This window comes from Phalaenopsis equestris, unplaced genomic scaffold (genome assembly GCF_001263595.1).
Source record: "Phalaenopsis equestris unplaced genomic scaffold, ASM126359v1 Scaffold232845, whole genome shotgun sequence".
Classification (NCBI taxonomy): Eukaryota; Viridiplantae; Streptophyta; class Magnoliopsida; order Asparagales; family Orchidaceae; genus Phalaenopsis; species Phalaenopsis equestris.
In genome coordinates, this window is record NW_018250806.1 from 51258 (window position 1) to 64136 (window position 12879).

General features: G+C 33.1%; 1 protein-coding gene across 1 annotated transcript in view; it reads left to right on the forward strand.

The window, feature by feature from the left end:
- LOC110038445 (protein trichome birefringence-like 37) overlaps window positions 1–12367 on the forward strand; it is a 16977-nt gene extending 4610 nt beyond the window's left edge. Inside the window, exon 5 of the mRNA XM_020743291.1 lies at window positions 12034–12367. Within this exon, the coding sequence (XP_020598950.1) occupies window positions 12034–12328 (295 nt within the window). The 3' untranslated portion in view covers window positions 12329–12367. The remainder of the gene's footprint in view (window positions 1–12033) is intronic.
- The last annotated feature ends 512 nt before the right edge of the window (window positions 12368–12879 follow it).

Consider the following 12879-nt stretch of genomic DNA (forward strand, 5'->3'; position numbering starts at 1 on the left):
CATACATACATACATACATACATACATACATATAAATACATACATACATACATACATACATACATACATATAAATACATACATACATACATACATACATACATACATATAAATACATACATACAAATACATACATACATACAAATACATACATATATATAAGATGTATAATGTGAATATAAATATGACATAAATAAGAAATGATGTGTTGAATGTTTTATCATGCAGGATGTATTATTATAAGAGTAACATTATGTTGGGATGGAAGCATGCATGTGATTTAATCGATTCACAACCAAAGCACACCGCAACAAAACACATCAATTTAAGAGATTCATAACAAAAAAAAATGTTCAAGAAGCACATAACAAGGAAATCCAAAAAAAAAACACAGTTATTATCGAAAACACGAAAATGGAAAAATCTTATAGAACCACACCACACTAAAAATTCTACCATGAAAAGAGAAAAATTACACCATTCATGTCTACTCTCTGCTCCACTGGAATATAAAGAAATTCACACTCCTTCCTCTCTTGACCTCACAAAAGAAAGCACTCACCAAAATCCACTTCCTCGACATAAATTCTTCTACACAACTATTATGCTTTGTCGGGAATACACCATGAGAGAATTTGATCCTTTGTGATATGAGGTCTTAAATCCCAAACTGTGTAGAAATAGCTCCACTCCTTGACAATGAATTTATGCTCGCTCGAGTTGATGTCACAAATCTAAGAGTTGTCGCGCCCCTCTTGGGCTCTTGAATTTTAAGTGCTCTGTTAAACAAATAAAAACATGGTGTTGTTGCGTCGTACACTAATTGTCCTGATTGGCCCTTGAACGCCATTTTAAGGCATAAGGGTGCCCGGTCTTCTGGACTAGAGCGTTGGGACGCCACCACTGGGGCGTTATAATGTGTGTGTAGATGTTGGAAAGTATTGTAGGCTGCACCTGCCATGCAAACAGGCTCCACACTTCAAAGTCTGCCACTTGGGGATTGATATTAACCCAACACCTCTCCTATAGATCTGCACCTTCATGTGTAGCATCTTCATAGTTCAGTAGTATAGCAGGGCTCACCACCACTTTTAAATTCTTAGAATTCAACTTCAACCAAGCATAGGTTGAGCTTTTCGATAGTCATCACTTTAGTTAACATATTTGTAGGATTTTGAGTTGTGTGTATCTTTTCTAAGAACAATTCTTCATGTTCTAGGAGAGAACAAATAAAGTGATAGCTCGTCTAAATAGGCTTTGTCATGACAAGAAAAGCAGCGTTCTTAGTGAGATGAATAACAATCATACTTACACTATTATGCTTTCCAATCCTCCACTCTTTTTTCACTTCTATCATAAAATTTTGCATTCAAATCATCTCTTTGCTAGCCATAGCAATAAAAATGTATTTGGTTTCCATAGCTGAAAGTGCAATAATTTTTTGTAGTCTTGAAACAATACCCTTTTCTAATTTCTCAAAGTAAGGATATACCCTATTGTACATCTTCTGCCATCTATATCCCATGCCATATCTTTACATATCCATGTTAATCAATCTCTGCACTTCTAAAGTAAAGCGACATGCTGACTATTCATCTCAAATACATGAGAATCTACTTCACTGCCTCACAGTGATTCTTTTCAGGATTGTCCATATACCTGTAGACTACTCTCATTACATGTATAATATATAGCCTTGTAAATACCATAACATACATCAGACTTTCAACTGTTCGAGCATATGAGGTTCTCTCTCTGTGCTTCTTCTACTTCAAAATTAGGCTACAGTTCTTAAGATATATTGACGTGACTACCTAAGAGGGTCCAAATTGGTTTTACCTCACTTATGTTGAACATTTGTAGGATATTCTCTATATATTGCCTAAGATAACATCAACGTGCTTGCACTCTTGTCCCTCGAAGATTTTATTTGGATGATCTTCTTAGTTGGACCTAAACCCTTCATCTCAAATTCCCTTGATAATTGTTCCTTCAAGTTTTTTATTTTCTCCATATATGCCCCTACAATCATCATGTCATCCACATACAAAATGAAATAAGATTTAAACATTATCAAAATCTTTAATGAAGCAACAATGGCCTACCTGACACTTAATGTATCCACTATTTGACATGAACCTGTCAAACCTTATATACAAAATTCTTGGGGTCTTTTTTAAACCATGGAGGATTTTCTTCAACATACATACCAAGCCTTCTTTCTTTGAAACCTCATAACCCTGTATAGTTCCTCTTCTAGATATGGATGCATAGAAAGTTGTATTTACATTCATTTGCTCTAGATGTAGATTCCCTCTCAACTACTGAGCTTAGTAAGATTCTGATGGGACAATATTCAACACATGAGAAAAGATCTTAGTGTACATACTCACTCCTTTTGTTGAAATCCTGCACAACAAGTCTTGTCTTATAGTGGCTGCTACCATTTCACTAATCTTTCAGCCTGTAGACCCACTTGATGTATATTTCTCTTTTATTATCTAATAATTGTACCAAATATCAATTATGATTTGGCCTTAGTACTATGGAAACCTCCCACTCCCTTAAATTTTCAAACGTAGTGACATTTTCATAGCACTCTGGTTTATCACTATTTATTAGCAATAAGTAGTTTAATGAAAGGGAATACCTTTGGGTAGCTATTGTGATTATTTTGGATCTTCTAACTTTAGTGGTAGGTAACTGAGGAATTTCATCTGCTTCATCAGATGAAGCATTCATGATAGCCAACATATTCTATCTTAACATATTTGGACTCTTCAAAAGTAGCTGATGTGAAATCCTGAGTTTATTTCATGTTCTTGTACATTTTTATTTCATTGAAAGTAACATCAATGCTCTTGATGAACTTCTACTTTTTTAAATCCTAGAATCTGTATGAAAATTCAGTTAAATCATATCCAATGAAAGTATACTTGATAAATTTTAAATCAAGCTTATTTGTAGACTCTACATCAACATGAACATAAGCAGAACAATCAAATATCTTCAGATAAGATAGTTTTACCAATTTTTCACTACAGTTTTCTCTAGGTAAATCTTCCTTTAAAGGTACTGATGGATTATAATTGATCAGATAAACATCAGTGTTCACCACATTTGCCCAAAATTATTTTGGCAAGCATGTGTGTAATCTCATAATCCTGAAATGCTTTGTGAAGATTCTATTCATGCACTTAGCCACACTATTCTATTATGGTATCCTTGAAACAATGAACTTATAATTAATTCTCTCTGACACACAACAAATCTTGAACCTATAATAACAATACTCGTCAACATTATTTGATCTGAGAAACTTCAACCTAGAGTCTACCTCATTTTCTACGATGACCTTCCACTTCTTAAACACCCCAAATACATCAGATTTGTGATTTAAGAAGTAAACATATACATTTATAGTGTGATCATCAATGAAACTAACTAGTTAATAGGAATCTTCAATGGACTAAACTGGAGTAGGACCCCATGCATCAATATGTATCAGCTTCAGCTTTTGGAACTTCACTATTGTCCCTCCTTTAGATAAAAACCTTACTTTTTCTTATCATATACACATTCTTCACTGAAATCTAACTTTATAGATTTGAAATCTTGAATGAATGTTCTTAAAAAGTAGGGACTTCATATCATTCTCACTCAAATGGCCAAGCTAGTGGTGCTATGAAATTACTTAAAACATGGTTCGGCCCACATCCATAGATTTAAACATTTTTTTTAATCTGGTAAAGGGTTCTTTCAATGTCGCCTCCAGCTGTTTCCATTGCTCCTATAATTACCTTCCATGAATTCAATGTAAAATAGATCACATTCCATGATTTTATAAATTTCTCTTAAGACTTGAAACATGTCTAACTTCAGTGAACTTCCAAACTGTTCTATTTTAGAACATGATATCAACATCTACCTTGCCTATGATTCTGCATGTCTGTTATCTCCCAACTAAACCTTTCCTAAATCATTCTAATTGTAGTTTTTAAGAACCTATTTATTGAGGCATATATGAAAAGAGAAAACTAAACCTACTATGTAAGATCCAATACTTGTTAGGAATATAACTAGTTAATCAACTTGGATTTTATATTTGGAGACATTTATAGAGAGATTCCTTTCTTGGCCTCCACCACTAGAATTTTTTGGAGCTTTGTAGTCCTTCCTTAAATGATCATTCTTTCGATAGTTCTAGCCTTCACTTCTATAATTTAATCTTCCAGAACTATAATTTTTCTTAATTTAGAATTGAATCTATTATTGCTTATTTTTTATCTAAATTTATTTCTCTGTTCTCAACATTTAATGCAGAACTTTAAAATTCACCATGTGTTGCCTTCTTGCAAACTTTTTAATTTATCACCAGCCTCATGATTTTAGCAAATTTTAATTTCATATTACATGAAGATTTGCTCATTACCGTAATCAGATCATCTCAGATATTTGACAATAAAGATGGAATTAACAGTGTTCTATTCTTATCATTGAACTCCATGCCTATAGAACATAACTGGTTTATCATAGTGTTGAAATTATTCAAATTTTCAATCACTAAACCCCCTTCCACCATCTTTATGTTGAATGTTTTTTTCATAAAAAAAAAATCTTATTTGAAGTAAAAGATTTTTCATACATGGTATCCATCGTAGTTTTCTCATTCACTATGTTGAAAGCAGCAAAAGTGGAAAGTAAATAAAGGACCAAACTAAGAGCAATGTGATTAAGCAACTCCAAGTCTTCCAGAGTCATTGATTCAAGCTTCTTAGGGATTCATTCTAGCGACAAATACTCTTTCTTTTAATATAAAGAATCGTTCACTAACATCTTCCTTAACAAAAAGTTTTAGCCATTAAACTTCTCCACCTTGTACCTCACTTTATCTATCACTGCTCCCAGTTGAATCAAAAGTCTTAATAAAGCCTCACTCTTATACCACTTCTAGGGATGGAAACTTGAGATTTGATTGATTTATAATCAAATCCACTTCACAAAAAAAAAAAAAACAAATTTGAGAGATCTAGAACAATAAATTGAATGAAGCACACAATAATAAAATCCAGTAATATTTAAAGTGAGAAAAATTGAAAATAATAAAGAAACTATGGAGCCTACCATATTAAAAATTTCACTGTGAAAGGAGAATAGTAAAAAATTACAGCTCTCAAATCCACTTTCTACATCACTGAAACTTACAACAATCCATGCTCTTTCCTCTCGTGTTCTCACAAGGCAAAGCACTCGTCAAAATTCATTCCATCAACACAGATGTCGCTCCTCACCTGTTACAAACCGTCGATAATACACTGTGTGAGAGTATGATTCTTTGTGAAATGAGAGCTTAAATTTTAAAGTATGGACAATTTGCTCCTAGCATCATAGCGTCTCTTTGGGGTACAACATTTCACTTGCTCGGGTTGAAATCATGAATCTGGGAGTTATTATGCCCCTCTTCGGAAATTTTTTTTTGAGTGTTTTATCAAATGACCAAACTTATGACATTATTGTACCCTGCACTGGGCACCTAGATGCCACTTTTGGGTGCAGTGGTGCTTTCTTAAGCACTAGGCATTCCTATTGGGGTGTTGTAATATGTGTGTGATTGAATGCACAGATGTTTATATTTCAAAATATTGCCAAAAACTTTGCCCAAATTATATTTAGTGGCTAGTGTGAATATATAAAATGTTTTAGAAAATATATAATAAGCCTTTACACTAGTGGTACTACACAAATATACGTATCATTTCAAGTTATATAGAATTTTCTTTAAAAGCTCAGTATCGATTCCACAAAGAAAGTTGTAACTCTTTAAACTTCTATCGAAGTTATAGATCAAAATGATAGAAGAATGGTGTCAAAAGTTTTGTAAATGTTGAAAATTAAATTTACATGCAATCAAAATTTAAACATAAAGAAAGAACAAAGTTTAAAAGACTAGTAAGTTTAAAAGACTTTGAATATAATGAAAAGATCTTTACCCATGCAAAGTGATCTTATTCTGTAAAGGCATTGAATGATTAAAAATATAAAATGATGTATTGTGACAAATAAGAACATACATATTCTTTACCTCCTCTTGGTGCTAGCAAAGAACATGGCTAACTTAGAGTTAAGATAACCTTAAGTTTGTTCCAACTTGTGTAGTTTTGCTGAGTAAATTTTAGCCTCTCACTTCTAGATTGCCCACTATTCCCTCTCTATAGGACCTACCAGGGACCCTTAGATCCAAACTCAAGATCAAATTGACAAAAGAATCTAGTCTGTCACCCTAGAAACATCAATTCTACGCCCAACAAACTTATCTCTCTATCTATTTGTACTTCCCCTTGGACGATCGCAACGACTCTTTCCAAAGGTAAGTGTAGTACTCACTAGTTGGTAAAATCATTGCCCTCTAGGGTCATTATGTTTCGTAATGGATTTTAACTTCACAAGTGGTCAATTTGTAAATTTAATGAAAAATAGGTGAAAATACCATCGCAATTTTATAAAATATAACATAAATCTTTAAATTAATCTCATCCCGCTTGATTAATTCCCATATGCAAGGAGAAAGAAAGAAAAAACTACTCAGAATTCATAAAGATAAAACAAAAACACATGATTTGAATTGAAATCCAAGTCTTAACAACCAAAAATAAAAAACAAATACAAATTACTTATGTCTTCTCCCCAAGCAATTTCATAAGTCTCCTTCAAGCAATCTCCAAAATGTTCTTACATAATTAAAAACTCACAAATATGAACTCACTCACCTTAAAACTCTCCAAAACTCACCCTATAAAATCTGTTAAAGGTCTCTTTCATTCAACCCTTGATCCCTTTCAATAGCTCTCTAAAATTAACTAGGTGTCACTTCAATCACCCTAATACACCTAAGATATATAGAATTTTTATACACATTTTTATGGCTATTTTTTAAATATTGCTCTTTAATGAAAGTTATTTGTGTATTTTTTTGTAGGTACAATCAAGTGGATGAAGAATGGTAAAAGGAGTGAAAAAAAGGTCAAATTGGAGCAAAAATGAAGAAGATTTAAAAAATGAGCTAAGGCACCTCAGCGCCCAGGACTGGCGCTTACAGTCCAACAGTCCTAAGGGTAACTCATCTTGAGTTTCCCCCATAGCGACCCCACCTACTAAGTACTAGAGATCAGGACCAATATGTGGAACTTCAAGTTGAGTAGAGAAGAGTTTAAAATTTCTAATGGTGAGGGCTCCTTGTCTAGTTCTCTAAGAATAGTCAATACTCTAAGAATAGTCAATAGGAATAGTCAATAGGAAAGTCCTATGGCTAGACCTTAGGCTACTAAAGAGAAAAAACTGAACCTCAATCAAAAGTAAGGTCAACAACTAAAAACTAAACTTTCAAATGTAAAATTACGAAAACTAAACAAGGTTTTTGTTTATGGAATATTCAAATTTAAGAAAGCATCATTCCCCTTTACAATGAGTATATGAATTGTGAAGAAATTGAAATAATTTTGAAAATATATATAATAACTATTTTGTGCCAAATAGGAGCAATCCTATTCTTTACCCTCTTCCAAGTGCTATAAAGAATATTGACTAATCCTGAGTATGGTCCCTAACTGTGGTTAGGCTGGGAGGATATCTGTTGCCACTCCAAAGCTCTCACTACTCCCTCCCCTGATCGCTAACAATCCTGCATCAGTTTCCAATCAACTATACCAAATTGGGGATTTTAATCTGTCACCTTAAAATCTCCAATTTTGCGTCCAACAAAGATATTTCTCTATTTATTTGCACTCAATTCCATGGATAACATACTCTCTCATGAAATCAAATGTGATTATCCCCCTTGTTGTAGAAATCATACCACTTTTCAGATCATATGTTTCTCAACATATTTTAATATTTCAATTGGCCAGATCAAAAAGTAAATAAAGATCAGAGTTCAAATCATCACAAATTATTGACATTTAAAACTATAGAAAACAAAATCAATTCTTCACAACAATTAGAAAACAAAATCAATTCTTCACAAAACCATATCTCAAAGTAGGGAGAATGATATAGAAGACCACTCAGACTTCATGAGAAGGATACGAAAAAATACGGATCTCATATATAAAAATAAAAAAAATAAAAGACAACTTATCTCACAATCCTTCCCAAACAAATCCCTAGAAGCTCTCTCCAAGCCTTTGTCTCTTTACGAGCACACTCAATTCTCTCTTTCAAGTGTAATGAAGAAGAAATTTCTCACCTTCCCTCTCCTCTTACAACCCTAGAAGAAAATCTCCTCTTCTTCTCTCCTTGCCTTTCATGCCACCCCCACTTTTGTGCCTTTCCGTCCCCCCTTCAACTCCTTGAAATCTTCTTCTTTTATTTTGGGCTACCTCCTTTCATAAGGAATTCAAAATTTCCTCCAAAATTCCCTCAAAAAGTTAATTCTTTTGAATTCAAAAGATGTGTCAATTGATCTAAGAGACATATCCCTTCATAAAAGAACTTTCCAAACTGTCTAAATGCATTGAATTACTCCAATAGGTCTGTAGAACAAGTGTCTCTTTGAAAATTATGCAAAATTCATCTCGAACCACCTTAATCTGCAAAAAATTGTCTCTAGCGCATCATGCACCAAGTCTCTGTCAAACGACGCATCATGCACCAATCGGGTGCATCATGAGCCAAAAATTCCAAAATTCGTTGTTTTGGCTCCAAATTTTGTCCTTTTTGCTATTTTATCTCCAAACACCTAAAAATGATATTCATGCAACAAAAACATGAAAATACCCTTTTTAAAAGTGCAATGTCACTAAAAATAAGCATAAAATATGTACTTAAAATAGTATATTATTTTGGTGTATCAAACCTTTAATGAACTAAACTAGAGTATGGCTCCAACACCAGTATGTACTAACTCTAGCTTATAGAACTCCATTATTGACCCACCTTTAGAGAAATAAAACTTATTTTACTTGCCATATAAATAGTCTTCATAAAAATCTAACTCTATAGACTTGAAACCATAGAACTTATTTTTAAAGAGTAGGAACTTCATACATTTTGGCTAATATGGCTAAGCTTGTGATGCCTAAGAACAATATCAGTCTTGGATCCAGCCACACCATTGGATTCATAAATCTCATTGATCAGGTAAAGTGTTCCTTCAATGTTGCTCCAAGTCGTGGCCATTGCCTCTCTAGATAACTTTCATGAATAGCCTTTGAAAATAGTCATGTACCATGCCTTTACAAGCTTTCTCATGAAGATCATATTTTTCTTCAGATTTGAAACATGTCTAACTTTACTGAGCTTCTAGAATGTTTCATTTGACAACCTGACATCAACATTACCCTTTCCTTTGATGCAACATTTTTGCTATCTTCTAAGTAAACCTTTCCTAAATCACTATAACTGTAGTTTCTAAACACCTCTTTGTTGAGGCATGCATGAAAAGAGGCACCGTAAACTATTATCCAAGAAAATAGTACTTAGTAGAGATAAAGTTAGGTAGTCACTTTGGATTTCACTTTTTAAGACATTTGCAAAGAGACTCATTTCTTGGTCTCCACTGTAAGGCTTCTCTGGAGTTTTGTCTTCTTTCTTGAAATAACCTTTATTTGGACAATTCCAACATTCACCTCTATCATTTTTCCTTTCGACCTAGAATTTCTTATCTTCTAAACATAAATATGACTTTTCGTATATTTATGTTCATATTCCTTCATCTGTTCTTAATATTTAACATAAAACGTGAAGATTCACTGCTTGTAATTTTCTTTCAAACTTCTTCATTCAATACCATCCCTCTAATGTCATTGAAGTTTAACAATATATTACCTGAAGCATTATTTATTGTTGTGAACAATTCATCCTAGTTATCTGGTAATAAAGATAGAGTTAATAGTGTACTAACCTCATCATTGAACTTAATACCCACATAACACAGCTGGTTTTTAGTAGTGTTGAAATTTTAAAATTTTCAACCACTAAACATTCTTTCAGTATCTTCTATTTGAATAATCTCTTCATCTGAAAAATTTTATTTAAAGCTGAATATTTTTCATACATATTTGTCAAAGTTGTCATGAGATGCAATGTAGTTTTCTCATTTACTATGTTGAAAGCAGAGAACAACGAAAGTGAATGAATAATCAAACATAGGGTTGCTCGATCATGCACTTCCCGTTCTTCCAAAGTTAGAGATTCAAGCTTATTGGTGATTCGTTCCAGTGACATTTACATTTTCTTTTGATTCAATAATTCTTCCACTTGCATCTTCCAGTTTGCATAGTTCAAACCATTGCACTTCTCTACCTTGTACCTCGCTTCATTGCCCATTGCTCCAACTTGAATCAAAATTCTTTAAAACACTCCTCTCTGATACCACTTGTTTATATGAAAACTTAGGACTTGATCAATTCATAAGCAAAACCACATTGCAAAATAACACACTAATTCGAGGGATCCGAAACAGTAGATTGAATAGAAGCGCTGAATAAGGAAATCTAGAAAAACACATAAATATTTAACATGAAAACATCAGAGAATGGGAGAAAAGCACGGATCCGCGCCAAACTAAAAATTCCACAATAGAAGGAGAATAGTACATAATTTCACAACTCAAATCCACTCTGTACATCTCTGAAACTACATCAATTCAAGCTTCTTTATCTCTTGATTTCTCAATAGAAGGTACACAAAAAAATACACCCTCTTGACACAAATGTCAATCTGCATCTGTTACGCTATATCAAAAATACACATTGAGAGAGTATGATCTTTCATGAAACAAGGATTTAAATCCTAAACTATGTACAAATCGCTCCGGCGCTGTTGCGGCACATTCAGACTCTGCTTTCTTCCTCTCTTTGGTTGAAGTCATGAATCTTGGCTTTTTCATCCCCCTTCTAGATGCTTGAATGGTGAGTGCTCTGTTAAACGACTAAAACTGCGACACTGTTGCGCCTTGCAGTTGGCGGGCTCAGGGGTGCCCAGTCCTCTAGATTGGAGCATTGGGATGACCCTAGGCATCTGGGCGCGCCCATTGGGACCCTGGAATGTCTGTAGGTGCCGGAAAGCTCAGCGAGCTGCAACTAGCATGCAAAAAGACTCCACACTCAGCACATTAATTGAAAGTGTTTGAATAAAAATTGTACAAAATAGAGAAGTATAATATAAGACAGAATATGCCCCAGTAAAAAAAATGAAAAAAATTGATGCAGAAAATATTGTCTAAAAAAATGATTATATAATAGATAAAATAGATAGAACCGATGCAAAATAGATTTATAAAGCCTCAGGCTGTTGAGAAATAAGCAAACCCCACTTCAAATATCAAAAGCGAAAGAAAAAAAAAACAAAAAAAAATATGGAAAATTAAAACATAAAAATAAACTAAATTTTGCATATGCTCCCCAAATTTATGGCAACTTTGTATTGCGATTTCTAAGACAAAAAAAAAAAATATGGAAAATTAAAACATAAAAATAGCTAAATTTTACATATGCTCGCCAAATTTATGGCAACTTTGTATTGCGATTTCTAAGAAAATTATAATGATTTAATTATGAAGAATTACAAATTCATAGTTCTTATAATACTAACATGCATAGTTATCAAGATAAAATTAGAACAGCTTAAACATGTAGCAAAATTCTCAGAAATCCTTTAATAAAATAACATGCAAATACATTTATTGGATATTCCTAACAAGAGATCAGTTCTCCGTAGAACATTTTATTCGAAGGACAAAAGCTAAGCTCCACAATTTGACACTAACACACCGATAATTTAAAAAGTAGTCTTTCTAGTGCTAATTGCAAATAATAGAATAACTAAGGCCAGCATTACGATGAAGAATGATGATGCATAAATTTCTTTTTAGCCTTTACATATATGCCATCCAATTCTTATGAATTTACATATCTAACTTTAATTTTTACAAATTACAATTGATATTTTCCATATCACATAAAAATAACATTATTTTCATTTTCATGCATTGGTAAAGTGACATATATTATTTTAATTTATAATTATTGTGTATCAGAGGGAAGGAATGGGGAGAAGCTGAAGCTAAAGATTGTGGCGAACAAACAGGGCCTGTAAGCGGATCAACGTATCCAGGTGGATCTCTTCCTCAGCAAAGCGTAGTTAGTAATGTGTTGGAGAGTATAAAGAAGCCTGTCTATCTGCTTGATATCACCTTTCTTTCCCAGCTAAGGAAAGATGCCCACCCTTCTTCCTTCAATGGAGGCCGCTCCGGAGTGGACTGTAGCCATTGGTGTCTTGCCGGACTTCCTGATACATGGAACCAGATCCTATATGCAGCTCTCCTTCGATGATTCTTGTACTCAAAAAGAAAAAAAGAAGATTTACATAAATACCGGTTAATTCTTATGTACTTACATATGTAACACAAACTTCAATTTTTATTTACATAACATCTTTCCTATCCGTGAAAAAGTATATTCCTGTTTTCAAATTAAAATGATGATATTTTGGATGTGATGTGATAATTCTAGTTGGTATTAGGGGTGTAAACGAGCTGAACACGAGCGAGCCAGACTCAGCTCCTGTTCGACTCGTTAAAAAAAATCTTTGTTCAAGTTCAGCTCGTTTATATTTCGAATACAAAATGTATGTTCGTGTTCGACTCGTTTGTTTAGCTAGAAGAACACTAGCAGTTCGCGAACAAAGAGTTGTTTTGACAATCCTAATCATGCAGCCGTAAGATGTTAAGAGATCGGGTAAGATTTAAATCTTATTATTTTTATTAAAATATCATTTTAATAAAACTTAATATAGTTTTATTCAATTTTTTTATTTAATAATTTTAATTGATTATAAATTTTTTGTAGTCTTGTAGTAAATTAATTTTTTTATAAATACTACT